General features: G+C 35.7%; 1 protein-coding gene across 4 annotated transcripts in view; it reads left to right on the top strand.

Moving 5' to 3' along the window:
• Positions 1-25,056, top strand: part of RBM39 (RNA binding motif protein 39) — a 31,354-nt gene that overhangs the window by 5,296 nt on the left and 1,002 nt on the right. Inside the window, exons 4-16 of one of the 4 annotated variants that reach the window (XM_086702095.1) lie at positions 2,095-2,289; positions 4,640-4,705; positions 4,802-4,855; positions 6,853-6,970; positions 8,572-8,724; positions 11,182-11,319; positions 12,424-12,489; positions 14,960-15,164; positions 16,181-16,258; positions 19,980-20,012; positions 22,319-22,400; positions 24,293-24,398; positions 24,913-24,991. In XM_086702095.1, coding sequence (XP_086558221.1) covers positions 2,095-2,289; positions 4,640-4,705; positions 4,802-4,855; positions 6,853-6,970; positions 8,572-8,724; positions 11,182-11,319; positions 12,424-12,489; positions 14,960-15,164; positions 16,181-16,258; positions 19,980-20,012; positions 22,319-22,400; positions 24,293-24,398; positions 24,913-24,991 — 1,373 coding nt within the window. Of the gene's footprint in view, positions 1-2,094; positions 2,290-4,639; positions 4,706-4,801; positions 4,856-6,852; positions 6,971-8,571; positions 8,725-11,181; positions 11,320-12,423; positions 12,490-14,959; positions 15,165-16,180; positions 16,259-19,961; positions 20,013-22,318; positions 22,401-24,292; positions 24,399-24,912; positions 24,992-25,056 lie in introns of all 4 variants that reach the window. The other 3 variants (XM_086702094.1, XM_086702097.1, XM_086702096.1) reach the window with 3 other exon arrangements.

Below are 25,056 nucleotides of genomic sequence, written 5' to 3'. Positions count from 1 at the left end.
TCTTACATGGAAGAGGTCAAATCCAGTTATAGCAAAACACCTTTACAGCAGAGGCCATATAACCAAAAAGTCCAAAGGCCCAGCCCAGTGGACCATTTACTTCAATGATGTTCAGTACAAAATTCCACTGCCACTAAAGACTTTGGAAAGTCCCTTTTAAGTTGTAACAGGATTTGACTATTAGTGTGGATCATGATAATCCTTCTTTAGTTAACTTAATGTTCTTTCAAGCTGCAGTTTGTTATGGAGAAGTATACTGCTTTCTTAAATTTTTGTTTGGGCTTTTATGAAGAGGATCGTGCTTCTGAATGTCTTAGTATGTTGTTGTCTTTTTACCTGTCTGGGGTTGCCTTCAGATGTGGGTGGGAACTCATCTGTAAAAAGTTCTAGGAAGACTTTTAGTTGAAGTTAGCTCTCCAATTTACCAGTCCTTTCCTTTGGCAGAGGAAGTTTTGGGCCTAAAAAAAAAGGTAGATTGGGAGGTTGGCTGCCTCTCTGTTATGGGCCATCTAGGAGCAGAGCAAAACTTTATTTGTCCTTTTTGTGGGGGATGGAGTTACTTTTTACTTTGTCCCCTGATGGATTATATGTAGGACTTCTGATTATAGCTGTCTCACAGAATTCTTAAGGCTAAGACATAGGGTCAGGTGTTTCAGGCAACAGTTGGAATGTTATCTGTTGCCCTTCTGGGCATTGCTTTGATGACTTCTATATAAATAATGAGTGTAGCCTAATTTTCTGTCATGTGCTACCTAGCATATACATTTCTGACAGTCAGGTGGATTATCTTGAAATTTTAGACAAAGTTTCTGCCTCCTTGGAAAGCTCTACATCTCCTTGTGATTGGAGTGTGGGTTTCAAGATTCCAGAAGGTGGGTGTCTTCATTTTCTATTTTCAATGCACTCTAAGATGACCTGCTTACAGGTTCTCTGAGGCAGACTTCAATTGCTCTTGTGCTAACTTTGCTTTGATAAGGACTAAACAGTTTAATTAAATTTTCCAAATGATGTAGAGTTGTCAAAATGTTTTAATGATCTTTTAGCCACTACAAATTGACATTTTAGCGGAATAAGTTTATTTTGAAATGTCTTTCGGTTTGTATTGAAATATCTGAAGGCACCTCTAAAATTTGGGTGATGACACAGAGGTACAGATGGTAAGATTTAATTATGAAACGAATGGGTGGTATACTGTGAAGAATACAGAAATGACAGATATGACTGACTGGCTTTTTTACCTTTCAGAGTTTGAGATTTTATAAAGACTGATAAAGGTGTTGATCCTTGTTTTTGATTGCACCCCACAGGCTTGTGTAAAACGGCATCCTCCCCATTTTCTGGTGTACTCATTATAACTTTTAATAGAAAATATCCGAAAAACAGGGAGGAGGGCACTTGTCGGGATGAGCACTGGGTGTTGTATGAAAACCAATTTGACAATAAATTATATTTTTTAAAAAAATCCGGGAAAGATCACATTAAAGTCTAGATGTATCAGAATGCGTTTTATTGCATTAGTTTTATCGTCCTTTGTCATTACTTGTAATTTTCCCAGGAAAACCAAAATATTGATGCTTGTATGGCCCTTTGAGAGTATAAAATACTCGTATTCATACATGTAAATTGGGTCAAATTTGGCTCATGTAAGGGAAATTAAGTTTATTTTTATGTAAATTTTTGTGTATGACCCACTGTTTCTTCAATGTTAACATTCTATTGCAAATTTGATTTTATTACTGTATCTTGTAGATTACAGTAAATCTCTTTGTTGGCCAGTTATGTTGGTCACACTTTAAGAGTTCGAGTTTTTATCTTCTACCTCCCAATAAATCATTTCCTTGTTAAAGCTGTAACTGACTCAAGAGAGATCATTAATAGTCCCTGGTCTCTCAAATGATTGTCACTGTCTGCTGATTTTAAGTAGTAGAAAGAAGGCAAAGGTGGGGTGCTATTTACCTTACCTAGGAATTATTTTTCCATAAGTATGATTATCATAGTAGTAAAAATAGCAAGATAAATTTTTAAAAAGATTTCTGACCATAAAAGGCAGTAATCTTAAGCTAGCAAGATAATAGTAATTTTTTTTCTTCTCAGGAGGAAAAAAAGCAAGAGCAGAAGTCGTAGTCATGAACGTAAAAGAAGCAAAAGTAAGGAACGGAAACGAAGTAGAGATAGAGAAAGGAAAAAGAGTAAAAGCCGTGAAAGGAAGCGAAGTAGAAGCAAAGAAAGGAGACGAAGCCGCTCAAGAAGTCGAGATCGCAGATTCAGAGGCCGCTACAGAAGTCCTTAGTATGTAACCATAGTTACAGTGATTTTGGTTTTAGAGTCATTCTCTGGGTGTACATAAAACAATTTAACCTGGAAAATTTGCATTGTAAAATTTTGTTTTTCATTACGACTAGTTAAAAAGCATTAGATGAGGTATTGGCATTGAAAAGTCTAGCAAAAGTAGAAATACAGCATGTGGACTAGTACATAACATTTGTATTACTAAGCATACAGATTTTCTGTTACTCCATCTAAAATATTTTAACTGTATGCCATGTAAACTAGACCAAAGCACTGCAGTGCTTAAAAAACTTGATATTGTAGTGCCAAATATTTGAAAGCTTAAAGGTGTGTGAGCTATTCAAATTTTCTTTACTGAACATAAATTAAAAATTTTAAAGCTCAAATAGATAAGTTATAAATGTAATTAGTTAAATATGTAGTTAGTTAATCTTGTCTGGCTGTTTTCAGCTGAAATGACAGACCATTTGTGAATTTGGTGTATGCTCCTTGATAATGATCAATTTGGGGCTCATCACATTTATATTTAAGGTTTTTAAAAATAGTAAGACGCTAATAAAAATGCTTTGAAATCACTCTGGAAATTTGAATGTGGTTATGTAACAAGTTGGAAATATATTTTATTATGGTCATTTTAAAAACTATATTAATAAAGTTTGGAAGGAACCTACCTACAACTCTTAAGGATTGCTTCTAGCTAGCAATTCTTAGTGCTTTAAGATGTTCTTTCCTCTTAATGAACATACTGTTGTAAACTGTGGGAGTTATTTTAAAATTAACACTCTTGAATGGTTGGAGATGGAATTCAAAGACAAACAGACCTTAATAAGACATTTGGCTCTTTCACTTGTGCAAGTTAACACTCCAAGCTTGAGCTTTCTCATCTTTTAAGAAGGAGGTAATAACTGACAGATAAATTTAATGAGTTGAATTGAGAAGAGAATGAAAATAAAGCACCCACATTAACTGCTATTCATGAAATGTTTTAGTATTATTTGAAGCCATTAAAGTTAGTAACACTTTGGATCCTGATTCTGGGTCTTTAACCTTTAAAATAAAAAGGATTGAACTCTTGTTTTCTACTTTCTTCCTAGCTGCATGTCTCCTAAATAATTTAAGAGCTGAAAGAGGACACAATGTTGCTTTAATTCCAGATGCTGTATTAAAAAGTACTTTGTTTTTTTGTCCAATTTATCAAAAATTACCATACTCATTTTTACCAGAATGAATTAAATGGGGGAGGTTTACTTTAATAAATTCTGAATATGGTTTATCTAGAGTAATGAAAACTTGAAGTCAGCCTATAATCCTAGTCTGACTTCAAAGTGATTTAGTTCTCACATTTGTTTTCATGTGATCTTTAATTTATCCAGTAAATGTATACTCTTAATTCTGGTTATTAGTCTGAATGGCAAAGGACCCATTTAACATATAACTTTATTTGGAACTGCTTGGATGTTGCAGGTATGCATAGAGTCCATGAAAACGAGTCCAAATGTGGATCACATACCACTGTTTTGTTTTCTTACCCTTCCTGAAAAGGATAGTAGGATGAGCACTAAAGGACATCTGACCTGTCCCTTTAAGTTAGTTTGGTCTTTCAGAATAAAAGATCCAGAAACTATTGGGCCTTTTTAAGATTCAGAATGAAATTGTGTTATAATAGTTACCTTTATAATATTTTCGAAAACATGCTTTTATTATGTCAAGTTCATAAAACATTTTTTGAAATAATAATGAACTTTCTTCACATCTTTACTATGGAATATTTTGCCACAAAGAAAAGTATGACACATAAACTTCTTTCATGCAGTCTCTGAGACTTAACTGTTACATGGAAAAGAAGTTTTCATGATGTTAAAGAATTCCTTGTTTTTAAACATTCCTCAAACAAGAAAACACGTATGAATGTTGTATATGTACGTGCATACAAATGTATTCCTGAGAAAGGATCTGCAAAAATACACACCAAATTGTTAACTGCAATTATTCTGGTGTGAGGGAAGTTCAGGGTGACTTATTTTCACTTCTGCTTTTTTTTTTTTTCTTCTCAGGAATGTATTCATAGTGTAAAAAGAATTATAGACTGAAAATGAGGGTGAGATTTTTTAGATTCTTAACAATCTTGAGGCTGTAACCTTTGGTCTCGGCACCTCTCAGTGGTCCAGGATGGATAACTATAAGAGCAGTTTGCCTGGGATAGTTAAGAGAAAAAGTCTCTATTTCCTCTTCATAATTGAGGTGGAAAAGAATCAGCCTGAACAATGTTAAACTTGCTGGAGAGCGCATGAACGCGATCTTAGCAAGACCCTAACCCTGTAACTAGTGTAATTTTGTGTTTCCTTTTTAGCTCCGGACCAAAATTTAACAGTGCCATCCGAGGAAAGATTGGGTTGCCTCATAGCATCAAATTAAGGTTTTTAAACATACTTCTGAATTGTTTAAATTGTTTTTCAAGGAACTGATGTGGTGTACTTGTTTGGGTAATTTCTGAAACTTTTTAACTTTGCAGCAGACGACGCTCCCGAAGCAAAAGTCCATTCAGAAAAGACAAGAGCCCTGTGAGGTAGCTGTTGTCCCTATTTTTTTTTTTTTCTTTAGCACTTTAATCGTTTATAAAGCTTTTACAGTGTATGTTACTATTAATTAACATTTTGTAATTTGGACAGTATTTGTACTGTATCTTCTGTGTGTAGTACTGGGATACTGTTAAATCAGTGTGGATTTGTAAGTTTTCATTTTAATTTCGTATTACTAAGAATGGAGCAGTAATTAATGTGTAGATCTTACATGTGTTCTTAAATTACTTTTAAGTAAATTTTTTTAATGGTAGCTATAGAAAATTTTAAATAGATTCTGTTTATCTTTGGAATTAATAAATTTTACTAAAGTAGCTTCATGGGAAAGTGGTTGTAACTATCACAAGTTTTATCATTTGGCTGTCTTTACTGAGATAAAGTACTTCCATTTCCAAAGTTTTAGCCAGGTTGGTTTGTTTCTAAGTAGTAATCTTAATGTTCTCGAATCTTTGAGTTAATTTTCCTCTTAAATATAAGATCTCTCTATCACACCTTCTATTTATTTTGGCTCAAGGAACACTTTGGTATATGGTAGCATTATTCTTTACTGATATTCTGGCTTCCCTTAAAGGGCACCTTTTAACTTAGAGGTTATTATTTGTTATATTTGTTGTTTGATATATTGTAATCCTAAGATTTGATGAAAACCTTAATATTTTTAAAAGCTCTTTTTTGTAACACTGAGCTTTTCACTCTTTAATATTTACTTTCCTAAGAAAATCCCCTTTAGTTCTCATTTTATGGATGCAGTCTAGCTTTGTACCTCTTGTTTTATATGTTTAAAATTAGCTGATTCCTCAAGGAAATGTGCCAGAATTTTGTAGGTAGAATACTTCCAAAGTACTTCCTGAGAATGCTTAGAATGCGGATAAGAGCATATTTGTGCTTATGTCTTTAAGGATTCACTTAGAACCTTAACCTTTTTTTTAAAAAAAAATTTTTTTTTTTTAACGTTTATTTATTTTTGAGACAGAGCATGAATGGGGGAGGGGCAGAGAGAGAGGGAGACACAGAATCAGAAGCAGGCTCCAGGCTCTGAGCCATCAGCCCAGAACCCGACGCGGGGCTCGAACTCACGTACCGTGAGATCGTGACCTGAGCTGAAGTCGGAGGCTTAACCGACTGAGCCACCCAGGCGCCCCTGAACCTTAACCTTAGTGATGTTTTCTAATAAATAATGTTAATAGACGCTTGTGTTTCTTCCTCAAAATTCATGAAATTAAGTTTCATCTCTTGTGCTCTTTTACTTAACTCAGGCACTTTAGTTCCCTCCATATAATCAGAAGTGCTGTCAGTTATTAAGGTTATATGTAAAAATAATTAAGTTGAATTCCACTGCTGATAATTTGTCTATATAATTTCCTGCTTTTCATTTTTGATTTGCTTATGGGTACTGTTTCTGTATTTTATAACCGTCAAGAAACATTCTTTTGGATACTAAATTTGTAGAGTCTTACAAGACGGATCTAATAAACAACCAGCTCGTTATTCCATATATTTATCTCAGTTTGTTAAATAAAAAATCAGGAAAAAATTTCAGAATAAAATAGTTCTCATAACTTGGAGTTCAGCATTTGTGATTGTCAGAATATTTCACTGTATGATTTTGTTTTGGGAAATCATTCCTTCCACTAGTCTGATACTTGTAGTTAGTTATTTTTAGTGACTCTTATTAAACTCGGGCTTCTGATAGTTTTTTTTATTATTCTGTATAAATTGCTGTTTGTAAAATTGCCAGGCCAATGGACTTTTGTCCTGGTACCATGTGAGGTATTATCCGAAGAAACATTTAGTAACTGTCTTGTTGAAGGAATTGAGTCACAGTGAATTATTTTTTGGATGTTTTGTATAAATCTTAGTGAAATATTCATTTTGTGAATAGTGACAAACTACTTTTGTCAAAGTTTATTCTATTTATTGAAAATGAGTTTTAAAAAGTAAAAATAAGAGCGTAAGTTATAAAATTAATTTTTATTCCTGTTAGGGAACCTATTGATAATCTAACTCCTGAGGAAAGAGATGCAAGGACAGTTTTCTGCATGCAGCTGGCAGCAAGAATTCGCCCAAGGGATTTGGAAGAGTTTTTCTCTACAGTAGGAAAGGTAAGTTTTTAGTTTATTCGGGGAGATCAAGTATGTGAGAAGTGCAAACAATATTTTTATTACTTCTTATTTTTTTAGAGAGCACTGGTGAGGGAGAGAGAATCTTACATAGGGTGCACACTCAGTTCTGATCTCCAGTGCAAGGCTCGATCCCACAACCCTGGGATCATGTCCTGAGCCAAAATCAAGAGTCAGACACAACCAACTGAGCCACCCAGGTGTCCCAACAAAAAAACATTTTTTTAAAATTTTATTTATTTATTAAAAAAAAATTTTTTTTTTAAACGTTTATTTATTGAGACAGAGACAGAGCACGAACGGGGGAGAGTCAGAGAGAGAGGGAGACACAGAATCTGAAACAGGCTCCAGGCTCCGAGCTGTCAGCACAGAACCCGACACGGGGCTTGAACTGACGGACCGCGAGATCATGACCTGAGCCGAAGTCGGACGCTTAACCAACTGTGCCACCCAGGCGCCCCCCAAGTTTTTTTTTTAACGTTTATTTATTTTTGAGACAGCATGAACAGGGAAGGGTCAGAGAAAGAGGGAGACACAGAATCCGAAACAGGCTCCAGGCTCCGAGCTGTCAGCACAGAGCCCGACGCGGGGCTTGAACCCAGGACCATGAGATCATGACCTGAGCCGAAGTCGGATGCTTAACCGACTGAGCCACCCAGGCGCCCCAAAAAAACATTTTAATAATAACGTTACTATGTTAGGTTGAACTAGAGAATATTTAAACATCAAATCTTTTGATTTGTTTGAAATTCAGTTAGGGAATTTTTTTGCGCAGCATTTCTGTTTTACTTCACTTGGAAGTTAATAGTATTGGAATTAATAACCATTATCACACATTCATGAGAAGTAGAAGTGGACTGACAATTTTACTTATTTTATTTATTTATTTATTTATTTATTTATTTTTCCAACGTTTTTATTTATTTTTGGGACAGAGATAGAGCATGAACGGGGGAGGGGCAGAGAGAGAGGGAGACACAGAATCGGAAACAGGCTCCAGGCTCTGAGCCATCAGCCCAGAGCCCGACGCGGGGCTCGAACTCACGGACTGCGAGATCGTGACCTGGCTGAAATCGGACGCTTAACCGACTGCGCCACCCAGGCGCCCCAATTTTACTATTTTAAACCATTGTTGGAGGGGGGAGGGTGCCTGGCTGACTTAGTCTAGAAGATATATGACTCTTAATTGCAGGGTCATCAATTCTTGCCCCACTTGGGCGTAGAGATTATTTAAAAGTAAGCAAATAAAACCACATTGTCGGGGCGCCTGGGTGGCGCAGTCGGTTAAGCGTCCGACTTCAGCCAGGTCACGATCTCACGGTTCGTGAGTTCGAGCCCCGCATCAGGCGCTGGGCTGATGGCTCGGAGCCTGGAGCCTGTTTCCGATTCTGTGTCTCCCTCTCTCTCTGCCCCTCCCCCGTTCATGCTCTGTCTCTCTCTGTCCCAAAAATAAATAAATGTTGAAAAAAAAAAAAAAAGAAAATTAAAAAAAAAACCACATTGTCAGTAAAATAAAAAATAATGGTTTATAGTGGACGGTTGCATAAAGAGAACCTTGTATTAAGTGTTTGTTTTCTTTTTAGGTTCGAGATGTGAGAATGATTTCTGATAGAAATTCAAGACGTTCCAAAGGAATTGCATATGTGGAGTTTGTTGATGTTAGCTCGGTGCCTCTAGCAATAGGATTAACTGGCCAACGTGTTTTAGGAGTGCCAATCATAGTACAAGCATCACAGGTAATTTTTTTCTTGGTTAGGAATTTGATTAGCGATAGTACAAGAAACCTGCTCTTGCTTAATGTTAATGCTGTAGTACCTTATATAATCATGAATTATTGAGTTAGATGTTCTCAGAACAGGTTTGTTTCTTTTTTGTCTTCGTTACTTTGATAAAAGTATAATTTTAACAATATTCTGTTCGTGTTTTTTTTGTTTATGTAATTTTGAGAGAAGGGCAGAGAGAGATTCCCAAGCAGACTCTGCTCTGTCAGCACAGTGCCCAGTGTGGGGCTTGAACTCACAAACCGTGAAATCATGACCTGAGCCGAGTCAGATGCTTAACTTACTGAGCTATCCAGGCACCCCCATCCTGTTCTAATATAAGTCTTGAATATCTATTTCATGGAAAAGACTTGAGACCGTGGTCTATAATTTTTTTGATTTGTGGTGATTCATTGAGTATAGAAGTGGTGAAGAGCATGTTTACCGCTGCTTTTTTAAATGGAGTGATTTTGACCCTTCTAATTTTAATATTTTTATTTTATAATGCATCTTACGATGTATAATGTAGAAGATTTTATAAAATGTTAAGAGTAGTTTGAATAACTATCAGTTATTAGCATTTCTTGAAGGTAAGATGTTTCAAACTAACTTTCAGAAAGTCTTCTGGTTAAAATGTCTTCTGTTCCTTTTTGCTGGTGCTTTATAGTGAATGAGTATTGCATTTGGGAAATGAAATTAGCATTAGCAATACAGAAAATGAAAAAATTGGTATGTATCATTCTATTAAAGTATTTTTAGGATTCTGTATCCATATTTTATTAAGAAACATATCTGTCACTGATAGCTCAGTTTTTTCTTTTTAACGGAGAATATAGAATTCAAAGAGTATTTTTGAGGGGCATCTGGATTGTTCAAGTCATGATCTCACGGTTCGTGAGTTCGAGCCCTGTGTTGGGCTCTGTGCTGACAGCTCAGAACGTAGAGCCTGCTTCAGATTCTGTCTCCCTCTTTCTCTGCCCCTCCCCTGCTCACTCTCTGTCCCTGTCTCTCAAAAATAAACACTGAAAAAAAAATTAAATATTTTGAGCAATATAAAAGTTGTGTTAAAAAAAATAAGTCCTGTTGGTTGCTTTTCGAACCACTGAAGTTAATACTCTGGAACTCCCAAATAATATAGTTACTTCATCAACTTCAATGATTTTATTTATAAAATAAGTAAAAAAGGCACCAGCCTTGGAACCAGATCTGACATGAAATTCCATCCAGTTTCACTGCTAATAAGTTGTATGTAACTAAGTTATTCACTTATGTCATCTCTAAAAGGCAATAATAGATCCTATTTAATATTTTAGAAGTAACTTGATAGTGGGTATTTATCACTTGAATGTCTGTTTAAGGAAATAGGCAATTATTGGGAAATGGGTAAAAGTAATTCCTTGATTTCCCGTAATGAAGGACAAACTTAATAGCATGTAGACAGAGGGCTGAGAATCCTCAAATTAAATGAGGTTTTGAATTCATTTAACTTTTAAGTTTCCTTTGGGATATTTACTGCTCATGGTGCCCCAGTTTATTAATAAGAAAAGGAACATGTGTTAGAATAAATTGATAATCATTACCTTTGAGAAAGACTTCTTTAGAAAAAATGACAGCTAAACTGAATGGTTTGCTTGATTGGATTTTATATTGACAAATGCTCTTTATGACAGCCAGCCAGTTGGTGTACTGTACTTTGAGTAATAGTGATTTTGAGAGTGCATCAATTTTAATGAATAATGAATGTATTTACCTAAATTCTAGGAAAGTCTTATTTCCCACATTTAGCATGTTTGGTGTCAGCATGCATCTAATTTAGATGATAGAGTGTACTTTTAGAACTGATTTCAGGGGCGCCTGGGTGGCGCAGTCGGTTAAGCGTCCGACTTCAGCCAGGTCACGATCTCGCAGTCCGTGAGTTCGAGCCCCGCGTCAGGCTCTGGGCTGATGGCTCAGAGCCTGGAGCCTGTTTCCGATTCTGTGTCTCCCTCTCTCTCTGCCCCTCCCCCGTTCATGCTCTGTCTCTCTCTGTCCCAAAAATAAATAAACGTTGGAAAAAAAAAAAATTAAAAAAAAAAAAGAACTGATTTCAAGTTACATAGGAAATACAGTATATAGTTGGTTTGTATATGTCTTGTATAGGGGCTTAAAACTTGTTTTAAAACTTTTTGAATATTACAGTTTTTGTTTAGAAATTGGGCATTTAAACCATATTCTTAAAATTAATTTGAACTCTGCGCCGTTAATCACAGTAGCATGTAAATGGAATCATACGATATTTATACTTCTGTGTATGACTCACCTTAGCATGATGTCATCACTATCCTTTGACATCACTTGTCATTAAGCAAATCTAAAGTGAATGGGATTTTACTTTGATTGAAATGATTTGAATTAGTGCTGCGTGATGTGCATTTTGTCCTGTCCAACTTGTAGGCAGAAAAAAACAGAGCTGCAGCAATGGCAAACAATCTACAAAAGGGAAGTGCTGGACCTATGAGGCTTTATGTGGGCTCATTACACTTTAACATAACTGAAGATATGCTTCGGGGGATCTTTGAGCCTTTTGGAAGGGTAAGTCCCAGTATCTTCATACAATTCATTGCCTTTTCATGTATTCACAGTTGTGCAGTGATCAACTACATTCAGTGTTGAGTTTAGTTATTCCAGCATCTTGGGCAATTTATCATGTGTGGTGTTACTGAGAATTAATGTTTGGTGTTTTTAGCATAATGGTGGAAAGGAAGCAAACTGTTAATTATTTCTAATACCTGATTGTAGGTTTACAAAGGAACTTTGGTTTTTAGTGGTTTGTTTTTGAGGCAAAAGAATAAGATCATATTTTTTCCCCCCCTGTTCCACAGTGCATAACTTCTTGTTTGGGACGTTTCTAGGCTTTTAGAAGATATTTTGGTGGAAATGAGGGGTTGTGATGTATTTTCAAAAAAAATTTTTTTCTTTCCTAAATCTGAGAGAGCACAAACAGAACAGGGAGAGAGAGAAAATCTTAAGCAGGCTTCACACCCAGCTTTGAGCCTGACACAGGGCTCAATCCCTTGACCTGGGATGACGGCCTAAGGCAAAATCAATAGTTGTTCAACAGACTGAGCCACCCAGGAGCCCCTCAGTTCGGGGGTGGGGATGACTTTTTTTTTTTTTTTTAAGTTTATTTAATTTGAGAGAGTGAGGGAGGGAGAGACAGAGAAGGAGAAGGAGAGAGTGAGTCTCAAAGCAGGCTCTCCACTACTAGTGCAGAGCCTGATGGGCTCAAACTCATGAAACTGCGAGGTCATAACCTGAGCTGAAACCAAGAGTCGAATGATTAACTGAATGAGCCATCCATGCGCCCCTGGATGAGTTTTTTTTTTATTAAAGAGGAATTTTTTTTTAACATTTGTTTAGTTTTGAAGTAGAGACAGAGCGTGAGTGTGGGAGGGGCAGAGAGGGAGACACAGAATCCTAAATGGGCTCCCGGCTCTGTGCTGTCAGCATAAAGCCTGACGCGGGACTTGAACCCACACACTGCGAGATCATGATATGAGCTGAAGTCAGACACTTAACCGACTGAGCCACCCAGGCGCCCCGGATGAGATTTTTTTAAAAAATCATGTTTCAAGGAATAAAATGCTTTTGTTTCCTCCTTTTTGCTTCAATAATAATCATGATTTTCATTTTTAGATTGAAAGTATCCAACTCATGATGGATAGTGAAACAGGTCGATCTAAGGGATATGGTTTTATTACGGTAAGCAATTACCATGATTAACATCATGTTTACCAAATGTTGATGTTTAGCCAGTTTCCTATTCTGTATATGGTCATTAATTTCCATAGCTAAATCTCTGTGTCATTGAAGTTCATGATTCCATTATGAGTTCAATTTCTTAGTACGTTTTATTACGTGTTTTTGTGAGTTGAATGAAAGTCTCTTGAAATTCTGCTTTACTTAAAATTCTTTTTGTGTGTCATCACCTCAAAACCATGATCAGAATTGTTTTATTATAAGGGTTTGTGGTTAACCAGCATAGCCCATTCCCTGATGAGAATAGAGTTTTGATGTGGCACTTGGGATAATTGAATGGAGGGGCCCCTTTAAAAGTAAATTCTCTTTTGTATTTCCCAATGTAATTCAATTACATCATCATATATCTTCAGGAGGTTCTGGAAACTATTTGTAGAGCAAATGTGAATTGGCACCATAGCTGCTATTGCAAAAAAAAGAAAACGAAAAAGTTTTTTTAAAGTTTATTTGTTTTTGAAAGAGAGACAGAGCTTGAGCACAGGGGAGGGGCAGAGAGAGAGAGGGAGGCACAGAGCCTGATGCAGGGCTCAAACACATGGACTATGAGTGAGATCAAGACTGGAGCTGAGGTTGGATGCTTAACCGACTGAGCCACCCAGGCACCCTGAAAAAAATTTTTAAAATACAAATAGGTCTGAATTCTAATCAAATTATAATTGTATTGTGTTCAAATTTCAGTAAAATTTAAATGTTTTTTAGTGATAAAGTTTTGGTAAGTGGGATTTTATCTTTCTCAATATGTATTAGTGAAAGGAGAAAAGTTTACTTATAAATTATAGCTGTTCAGTCACTTAAAAAAAAATTTTTTTTTTAACGTTTATTTATTTTTGAGACAGCATGAACAGGGGAGGGGCAGAGAGAGGGGGAAACACAGAATCTGAAACAGGCTCTAGGCTCTGAGCTGTCCGCACAGAGCCCGACGCGGGGCTCAAACTCACGGACCGTGAGATCATGACCTGAGCCGAAGTTGGACGCTTAACCTACCGAGCCACCCAGGCGCCCCAAGTCACTTTTTTTAAACTAATTTTTTATTTTGCTTCTAATAACATTAGTGTGGTTATTTTCCTCTGTGTGTGGTCAAGACATTTTATGTGTCACTTCTACTAAATTGAGTATTTCATCATGTGTTCCCTAAAATATTTTTTTTTATGGGATAGGTTTGGTGCTTGAATATTCGGTTAGTGGCCAGGCACAATTTTCATAGAAATCTTACTAAATGTCAGATAAAACATGCAGGCCTATTATTATTAAAAAAATTTGTTTTAATGTTTATATTTGAGACAGAGACCAAATGCCAGTTGTGGGGTGGTGGGCAGAGAGAGAGAGGGAGACACAGAGTCTGAGGCAGCTCCAGGCTCTGAGCTGTCCACACAGCCCAATGCAGGGCTCAAATTTCAAGCCATGATATCTTGACCTGAGCTGAAGTCTGATGCTTAACCAACTGAGCCCCACCCAGGTGCTCCTCAAAAAATTTTTAATTATCAACTATACATATGCCATTTACTAAGATCTGGTACAAAGCTAGATTACGTAAATTTATATGGTGCTGTGTATTGGTAAATGTTTTCTGTTTTGTGACTCTCCATTATTTCTTCCTATCTTGATAAAAGAGAAAAAAAAATTATTTTGCAACATACTGGTAAAATATTAAGGTACGGAATTCATGAGAGTATATTTTTCTTCCATTAAGTGAAATACGGAGTGCAAATCAGTTTGTGTTTGCATCCTGGGAATTAAGAGTTTTCATGATGTTATTGGCAATAAAATGACCCAGGATTTTTTTTTTAAAAATAACATTTGAGTGATGTTTTAATTTTTCTAAATAGTTCTTTTTTTTTTTTTTTTTTTTTTAATTTTTTTTTTTCAACGTTTATTTATTTTTGGGACAGAGAGAGACAGAGCATGAATGGGGGAGGGGTAGAGAGAGAGGGAGACACAGAATCGGAAACAGGCTCCAGGCTCTGAGCCATCAGCCCAGAGCCTGACGCGGGGCTCGAACTCACAGACCGCGAGATCGTGACCTGGCTGAAGCTTAACCGACTGCGCCACCCAGGCGCCCCTAAATAGTTCTTTTTATAAAGAGAAGATAGCACCGTGTTTATCTCGGCACATTAAAATTTGAAGTTTGAAAAATAACTTCACATGTTTTGTTACTAAGATTCCTTATTTCCAAGGATAGGTGCCGTTACATGGTAATTTCTTGGAGTTGAAACCATCATATCAACAAAACTGATTTGCATGAGCTTGTGGTTTGATCATATAGATTATGTTACTTAAAGTTAGAAATTTATACTTTATTGCCTATTCAGTTGTGTGATTATTAAATATACTAGAGTTAATAAGCATTTCTTTACCTTTGGTATATATGCGAACTTACATACAGGACTTTTTAATCCCCCTCTCAATTATACAGTTTTCCGATTCAGAATGTGCCAAGAAGGCTTTGGAACAACTTAATGGATTTGAACTAGCAGGGAGGCCAATGAAAGTTGGTCATGTTACTGAACGTACTGATGCTTCCAGTGCTAGCTCATTTTTGGACAGTGATGAACTGGAAAGGACTGGAATTGACTTGGGAACAACTGGTCGTCTCCAATTAATGGCAAGACTCGCAGAGGGTAAGTTTTTCCTAGTGTTGTGAATGATTTATTGTTGGGATAATGAAAAAGGTAACCCACACAGACTGATAAGTGAAAAAATATTTTTCTTATTTTGGAGTCAAGCTTATTATCTATTCTTGAGTGGTGTATATAGTTCTATAGGTGAAGTTATTGCCTTAAAATTTCTAATGGAATCTACTTTATGGTGGTGCCTTTTGAGAACCATAGCATACATTATATGATTTTTTTTGCTTGCTGCTGCTTTTTTTTTTTTTTTTTTTGAGAGAGTACACATAGGGGAAGGGCAGAGAGAGAGAGAGAGACACAGAATCAGAAGCAGGCTCCAGGCTCTGAGCTATCAGCACAGAGCTCAACACAGGGCCCAAACCCATAAGCTGTGAGATATGACCTAACCAAAGTCAGATGTTCAACCATCTGAGCCACCCAGGCACCCCATCCTTTTGCTTTTATATGATTATCATATCCTCATACTTAATAAATGTAGTGGCAGCTATCATACTATGTTTTTCTTGTAAATGCTTTTTTTTTTAATTAAAAATATTTTTTAATGTTGGTTTATTTTTGAGACAGAGAGAGGGAGACACAATCAGGCAGGCTCCAGGCTCTGAGCTGTCAGCACAGAGCCCAGTGCAGGGCTTGAACTCCCAAGCTGTGAGATCATGACCTGAGTCAAACTTAGACGCTTAACCGACTGAGCCACCCAGGCTTTCCCCCACCCCTTCCAAATTTTGCTTTTGAAGGAGCAAAAAAAGCATGAGCAGGGAAGGGACAGAGAGAGGAGAGAGCAAGAATCCTAAGCAGGGTTGCACACTGCCAGTGTGGAGCCAGATGTAGGGCTTGAACTCAAGAACCTTGAGATCGTGAATTGAGTCCAGTCACTTACCCACTGAGCCACCCAGTTACCCCTGCTTGTAAATACTTCTAGTGAAGTGATTTTGGTAGTAGTGAGCACCTGGAAAACTGTGTTTTTCTTCCCTTAACATAAAGACTTCAAGATCTGTTCTTTTACACAGGTACAGGTTTGCAGATCCCACCAGCAGCACAGCAGGCTCTACAAATGAGTGGCTCTTTGGCATTTGGTGCTGTGGCAGGTAGGAATTGAATCTTTTCTAATTTGAAATCATTGTTTTTTTCACCTAATTCGAAAATTTGCCAAATTTTCGCATTTAAAAGGACTTACTGAGAATTCAATTCATCAAGTACTTTTAGCCTATAAATTTCAAGGAAATGGAGAGAATTATTCAGTAATCATAACAGGCTGTTAGGGCATTTTTTTGTACCCTACCTACCAATTTTTAGTTTGAAATTGCCTAGAAATTACACTTTTTAAAATGTGACTTTTCTTGAACACCAGCAAGTTTATATTGTTTCAAAAAAGTTTCTTTATAATGTTTGAGTTTAGAAAACTATCAGAGGCCTTTAAATCAAGCTGTATGTAAAATAATTTCAGTATCAAGAGTGCAAAGAAAACTGCTTTCCTTTAAAAAGTACATACAATTTTGAGATAATGAGTTAGGGTAATAGCTTCCGAAGGGGGCAAGAAAAGAAGAGTGGTTTTATTACAGTTATGTGACAAAGAGTTCAGGTTATAAAACCTTCTTTTTCTTTCTTTATGGCTTAAGTACCTCAGATTTGCTTTTATAAACCTTGATGCTAACCCAAATCCATGGGCTAGGATAGCATTTAATTTTGAAGTGTTGGAAGACCTTGCTATCTTAGGGCATCTAAAAAGAACAAATTTATATCCTAAGAAAGTATAGCACTTTGTATTATGAATTGGTCCTTTGATCTCCCCTGTAAAGTAAGAGGTAAGAGTAAGACCACAGTACTGCATATAAATACACTTTAAAAGGCCATGTAGTTGATTCATGATTTCCGTTTAAATCAAAAGATCATTAATTAAAGGAGAGGATTATTTTTGCTTTTCTATTATACTTGGTATTAAGAGAGAAGGCATTTTTCAGTGTTTTCCTGTTTAGTAGATGTCCACAAGTTTAAGTACCTTTAGAAAGTCTGCCTTTTGTGTATCTCCTGCCAGATTGTTATTTATTTTGAAATCTGATAGGTGCTCTATAAAATTTCTGACAAAACCCTACCAACGTTGTCCTTACGTGAAGAAAAATTACAACCATTAACGCATTTCTGTATTTTGAGTCACTGGTTAACTCCCTCGGGGATCACTAAGTTGTTTAGACTTTATAAACAAGTATTAGACTTTAAATTTCTTGAGTGATGAAAGAGGCCTAGCATGCCACTTGGTGTAATCAGAGACATTAAAGGAGAACCCATCCCTTCCAGAAATGTAACCCAGTCTATGGTTTGAAAATTACTATTTAATCTGAAAACTATTTTTATATTGTTTCTCATTGTTCAGGTCATTTAATAATTTAGAAAATGCTTGATTGTTTACCATATTCTAAGTGTTTCATTAGAGGCTAGTGAAGGTTTATACGTTGTCTTCCGGGATTTAATGCATATGATTCATTTCTAAACATTCTTACGTAATAACCTGGATGCAGTATCAAATATGTTGATTCTATGTTCTTCATAAATAATATCGTAACCTAATTGAAGATTTTCAAAAGTTAGACATCATTGCTATTCCTTGCCATTATTTCTCGATACATGGAATTATGAGCACACTTACTATGCGATTTATATTAAGGTGGGCTGATTGTGATCAATTAAAACTATAAATGTCCATATGGATTGGTTAAAAAGGCCACTTAGCTGTATTTGTTACCCTCCCCCTTTTTTGTTGATTGAGATGATTATCAAGTTTGATTCTGTCTTTAACTACATATAAAATGCTATTGCTACCAAATTAGTAATTAACACTGAAGTTTTAGGTAAATATTTACATAACTTGGTATTTTTCTCCAGATAGTCATCATTAAAACCTTACACATTTCTTGTTGAAATGAAATAAATTGCTGAGTGTTAATGTGTCTAAAGCCCTTTCCCCTAAGCTCTTTAGACTGCTCTTTGAAACCAAGGGTGAGTCAGCACTCTATCCAGGATCTTATTTGAAAGTTTAACAATTAGTTGTTTCTAAGATGGGAATCCTTAACTTTATGAAACCCATGCCTTGTTTACTAACTTATCACAAATGATCTTAAAAGTGATTTTTGACATTTTGATAGGGATTTACATACACTTAAAATAGCATGGGCTTCTTTGTGTATGTGTGTGTATGTATGTATTTATCTTTTAACCTTTGCTTATTTTTGAGAGAGAGGCAGAGACAGAATCCTAAGCAGCCTCCAGGCTCTGAGCTGTCAGCACAAAGGCCTGTGCAGGGTCAGACTCATGAACTGGGAGATCATTACCTGAGCTGAAGTCGGATGCTCAACCAACTGAGCCACCCAGGCTCCCCTCTTTTTCAAATACTTAAGTAATCTCTATACCCAACGTGGGCCTTGAACTCACGTCTCAGAGATCAAGAGTTACATGGTCTTCTGACAGAGCAGCCAGGCACCCCATAGCATGGATTTGTGATTACATATTTTTTCCCATTTTAGGGGGGATAAAAGACATTGTGTGTTCTGTTTGACACTGTTCCTATGGTCATGCCTTCAAGTTCCTTCAGTATAAACCAGATACTTAAACTCCTTGAGGTCCCAATTTTGAGCACCTAGGACCCAGGTATTTTTAAGATCCCAGTATAACTTGGGCTGCAGATTCTATCTTATCCCTCCCGCCCCAGCTTTTTAAATTTTTACTTCTAAGTAATCATTATACCCAGTGTGGGCCACAAACTCAACCCTGAGTTCAAGAGTCACCCACTCCACTGATGGAGCCAGCTAGGCCCCCCCATTTTTGCCCATTTTCCCCCTATTTTGAGGGAGAGTGCAAGTGGGGAGGAGCATAGAGAGAGAATCCCAAGCAGGTTCCCTGCTGCCAGTTCAGAGGCTAATTGGGGGCTTGAACTCCTGAAACCACAGGATCATGATCTGAGCTGAATCCAAAAGTCGGATGCTTAACCGACTGAGCCTCCCAACCCCCCCCCATTTTTGTCCATTTTTAAGTTTTTCTGTACTCAGCAAGAAACCCAGATGAAGTGTTGGAATTGAATCACATGTTAATGAAAATTAGGTTGCTGTATCTGAACAGTTCTTATGTTGTGTATTAAAACTTTTAAGCTTCAAGATAGCTTTACAACACAATGCCATTTTCTTTGTTATTTAGATCAGATTTACTGTCTAGCAGCTTTCTAATAACTTGCCTTCCGATGGACAATTTAATGATTATATGAGAAAATACACTGGTAAAAATCCCCAATCTGTTTATTTTTAATAGTGACTAGATGATTAAATTTGTCTTGTATTTCACAGATGATAGTAAACTTGGTTAGAATTTATTCCTGCTTCATTAAGTTTGCAGACTAAGCCAGAAAACCAGACATAATTAAACTGTCACCTTCTGGGCTAAATATCCCAAGTACTTGGAATTGAATTCTCAAGATCAGGGTTTTCATGTATTTTCTGACTGGTGTGCTTCCCTTTCCCCATTTCCCATTATTCCCATATGAAGAGTAGTATAGTGGAATTCATTGGAGATTTGGTAGAGTAGTAGGAGTAGGAAGAAAGAGGCATAAGTAAGTTTCCCAGCATAGGAGGAAAGAAAAAGGCCCCAAAGCCTTGTCAATGAGGAATGGGGAAGGAGGTTTGGCTGCCAGGTTTTACTATAAGTTTATTTTGATAAACCCTGCTACTGTAGTCCTCTTTTATTAATACTTTCCTGACATTTACCCTGTTAGTTGAGGCTCTTCATTGTTCCTGCACTGAGCTGTAGAATTCTCTTTTGTTATAGATTTGCAAACAAGACTTTCTCAACAGACTGAAGGTGAGTTGAGCTTTTTATTTGTCTTTGAAATAGATGTTAATGTAGTAGCCAGACATAGTTGTTTGTTTATATTTAATATATCATTTGTTACACTTTGTATTTTGGGTTCAGTTTTTAGAGAAAGACATAAAATTCCCATCTGTTTAATGTGTATTTCAGTTGGGCTAATCCAAATCATTACAATTCCATGGATAAAGAAAATGAAAATGTCTGTATTTTTTGCTTTAGTCTGCTTAGAATTATTTTTAGCCTTATATGCTTATCTTTGTGTTCCTGTTACTAGTTTTGTATAATTAAAAGTTGGAAAACAGAATTTATTGTTTCAGTACACAAATCTTTAAGGAGTCTGAACTTAACATAAGGTCAAGGACTCTAATGTTAATGATTTGTATTAATAGTGCCAAGCAATGAGACAATTATCCAGAACTAAATTGCATGCATATTTCAAAGAGCTGAAATTATTTCTAAAGTAGGGTATTTTTTCTTGTTTCGATTACCAAGTAAATCTCTGCTATTTGTTAGAGCATTTCACTTCTGAGCAAAATCGGAATCCATCTTTCATAGGTTGTATTTACGAGTTATTTTGGAGAATGATTCTTTATGGAAAAAGGTCTACCATGTTCCTTGATAGGAATTAAATGTATATTTTAATTCTTTTCCAGCAAGTGAGACATTTGCACTCACCCTTTTTTTTAAACAGATTTTATTACTATTTTTAAATTTAAATACTATTTAATATACAGTGCAATATTGGTTTCAGGAGTGTACAGATTTTAAAAAGTAGAACTAGTGAATTTTTCTATTAGATTTCTATGCTGAATTCATTGTGTTTGCATTCATCTAGATTGAACTGGAATGTTCCTATCATATATTTTCTAAATATTTTTCAGTATTCATAATATACTTCATTTGAGAAAATGGAAAACAAAGTACTCTTCAGTTTTATAAATGACCTAGTGTTTATTTCCAAGAGTACTTCCATTTGTTTATGGTACAGGTACACAGTGGGCCTCATTTCTATCTTCATTGTCACATAAGCATGGTTACATCTGTAACTTTTCTGAATAGAGTTTGACATTTGTGAGCTGTTTTAGCTTATTTATTTTAATATGAAGTTTCTTGAAAGAAAAATAAGTAATAAAGGAGCAAAGAGCACTTGTAATTATCAAAAATAATAATCTTTAATGATGCATTTCATGCATGGCCCTAAGTTCTAGTCAGTGAAATAATTTCTCATACTTCTCAGGTGATTGTTCGTTTTAATTACCCTAATTTCTAATGCGCTGTTTTATCCTTAGCTTTGTTTGTTGTTATATATTGGAATGAAATTTGGTCAAATATAATGATTACGGTGAGTTCTGTAACAGCTACTGGTAATGTTTGTGAATATCATAAAAGCAATGGGGCACCTGTTTTGACAGTGCTCACTTGAAACTTCAAACCAGTGTGAGTTTTAAATGTTCTTCCTGGATATTAGTGTCCAGTAGTTTTTCTTTTTTAATAGTGAATATTATAGATAATATGCTACTTTTAGTGTTTATTGTGCTATAACAGACCTAATCATTAAAAAATTCTCATTTGAGGGGTGACTGGGTGGCTCAGTTGGTGAAGTTGTACGACTCTTGATCTCTGGCCTTGAGCTAAGGGTTGTGAGTTTAAGCCCCACATTGGGCATGGAGCCTACTAAAACCCTCATTTGATTTAGTAATAGGGTTTATATTTCTGGGATATTAGATTTTAAATGGTTGGATTGTTTTGTGCCTCTTATTTTTAAACAATCCTTTTATAATGTTTTATTTGAAAGAAAATATATAACTATTTTGGGCAGAAACCTAAGGAATACAAAAGGGTATAGATTTATTTGGCATTTTAAAGGCTGCATTTTCATCATCCCCTGCTTCTTGGGGAATAAACTCCAGCAGTTCTACAGAATCAATCTGTTTTATCCTTTACCTTTCTGGATTGGTTTCTATGGATATTCATCTAAGTGAACGGATTTTGATTACACCTAAGGTTTCCGTTCTAAAAATAAAAAATTTTCAACTCAAGATTGGGTATTTCAAATGTTAGGTTGCCCCCGATTCTGGCAACTCAAATTGGGTACTGTTCCACAGTTTGATAGTATTATTAAGTAAATTAGTGAAGTGACTGACTATCCTAGTTTCAAAGTTGGCGTTTCTTGGTTTTGTTTTATTCATTAGGGATATTCTCATGCATTTTCCAAGAAACTAATTTATTTCTCTCTCTCTCTTTTTTTTTTTTTTTTTGTTTTTTTTTTTTTGTTTTTTTTTTTTTTTTGTTTTTAGCTTCAGCTTTAGCTGCAGCTGCCTCTGTCCAGCCTCTTGCAACACAGTGTTTTCAACTCTCTAACATGTTTAACCCTCAAACGTAAGTAATACACTTTGGTCAAGTTGAAAATGGTATATACAATTGACAACTCAACAGTTGCAAGGATTAGAAGGCACTGATAACTGCCCGCACAGTCGAAATCCAGGTGTAACTTCTGATTCTGCCAAAAGTTTACTAACAGCCTAATGTTGACTAAAAGCCTTATAGTAACCCCAAGTTGATAACACATGTTTTGTATAAGTCTTATATAGTGCATTCTTACAATAAGCTAAAGAAAAGAAAAGCCTAAGAAAGAGAAACTACATTTATAGTACTGTATTGTATTTTCTCAGAAAAATTCATGTATAAGTGGACCCATGCAGTTCAAACCTATGTTGTTCGGTGGTCAGCTGTACTGTGAAATGTTTAGTATTCAGCTTTTAAAAAAAGTTTTTATTTTGAGAGACCAAACAGTGCGTACCCAGGAGAGGGGCAGAGAGAGGAGAAAGAGAATCCCAAGCAGGCTTCTTGCTGTAGACGCAGAGCCCGACGTGGGGCTCAAAACCATAAAGTGCAAGATCATGACTTAAGCCAAAACCAAGAGTCAGATGTTTAACCAACTGAGCCTCCAAGGTTCCCCAATATTCCGTTTTCCTAAGTTAACTTTTATGATGTTTCAGTATATTTCATAGTTGAAATAATAAAACGATTTTGATCCTTTTGGGGTATTTTAATGCTAACTTTTATATTGTTAATTCCTTTGGGTGTGTTTGTAAGATTGGAATTGAATTGAAAGGTATGTAGGTTTTGTTTTCCAATTACATCTAAGTAATTTTATATGATATTTTGTATCAGTGTTTATTTTTTAATTGTAGTTTATACATAATGTGTTACATTAGTTACAGGCTCATAAGATAGTTGTTCTTCAGCTCTGTACCTTATGTTCACCAAAGGTGTAGATCTGTCAACATACACTTCTATTACAGTACCGTTGACTATATTTCCTATCCCGTACTTTTCGTCTCTGTTGACTTATTCCATAACTGAAAACCTGTATTTCCCACTCCCCTTCATTTGTTTTACCCATCCCCGGACCCTGCTCACCTCTGTCAATCACTGTTTTGTTCTCTGTATTTATCGGTCTGTTTGTACTTTTTTTTGGTTGTTCATATTTAATTTGTGTTTATTTCTATTGCTAGTTTACTCTTATCAGTTACTGGTTTTGAAATTTTAATCTTACATAGGAGAAGAGGATCTTCAAAAATTTTCTTCCTAAAGATAAGTGCAGGCTGGAAATTAGAAATTTCTCTTTCCTGAGGTGCCTTGGTGGCTCAGTTGGTAGAGCATGTGACTCTTGATCTTGGGGCGGGGAAATAGAAAAAGGGAATTTCTCTTTCCTAATGCCTAGGTAATGATTAGAATTCCATTTATCAGTCCAAACTCTTGTTTGTTTTATAAATCATTTATAATACACTCCAAGGTAAATGTAGATATCTTGTTCAATTGATTTAATAACCATATTTTATGAAGCATTGGTTTATACAATAGTAATTTGTATCATGCTATTTGCATTGTTTATAATCATGGTTTACCATAGAAGGAGCCCTTCATTCTTGTGTTCTTTTGGTAACATCAAATTCTTTATTTTGGCTTTATCTGTGAAATGATTATAGACATTTGGTATAAGTGTATTCTATTTTTGGTATATATTTGGTATAAGTATAAATTGATATATATCAATAAATAATGTAAAAGATAGAGTTAAATTCATAAGCTTTGTTTCAAACAGTTCTTTATATCTTGGTTTTTATTTCCTCCAGTGTACTACACTGCTAAAGATGAATGATTTTTAAATAAAAGAATTCATATTTCAAATATTTTTATACAGGTGAGCCTACATATGTAACATTTTACAAGGTTGGTGTCTGATAGAGCTTAATAATTTCTTACAGAGAAGAAGAAGTTGGATGGGATACAGAGATTAAGGATGATGTGATTGAAGAATGTAATAAACATGGAGGAGTTATTCATATTTACGTTGACAAAAATTCAGCTCAGGTATTTTTTTCTTTATTCCCTAGAGCAAGAGAAGTTTAATCTGCCTTTTAAGTGCCTCCGGTATTTTGATCTTAATAAATATAAGATGTTGTTAGTATTTTGTGACTTAGCCTTCACATATACTCGGGGCATATTCCCAGTCTTAAGTTTTTGTTTAATTCTGAAAGAAACTTTAACATACTAAATATATACCCTTCAAAAGAAGGGTGTATTTGTAATAATTGAAGAGTAGACTAGGCCATTTTATAGCTGTGTTGCTGGTTAGTGTTGAAAGCTTGCCATGAAATCCTGGCCTCTTGATTCATTGTTTAATTGCTTTGAAATGATAGAGAAAAAGTGTAGAACAAGTCTTTTGGAGGATAAAATGATTTCAATGCAACTCTAGGTGTACATACTAGCTAATGAAACAATTATTTGGTTGAAGAGCAGTTAGTTATTTTTACAGGCAACTTGAGTAAACCTATTCAAATTGATGTTATTTCCTACGTGCCCTTAACTTTTTTTGTTGTTTCAGGGCAATGTGTATGTGAAGTGCCCATCAATTGCTGCAGCCATTGCTGCTGTCAATGCATTGCATGGCAGGTGGTTTGCTGGTGAGTTTGATGTGTTTTTTTCTGCTTGATTATTATGAAGGATGTAATTTAAGTGAACATGCTTA

Source organism: Puma concolor, chromosome A3, assembly GCF_028749965.1.
Source record: "Puma concolor isolate L17-30 chromosome A3, mPumCon1.1.hap2, whole genome shotgun sequence".
In the NCBI taxonomy this organism is placed as follows: Eukaryota; Metazoa; Chordata; class Mammalia; order Carnivora; family Felidae; genus Puma; species Puma concolor.
Note: the sequence above shows the minus strand (reverse complement) of the source record. Positions and strands in the feature narration are given on the sequence as shown.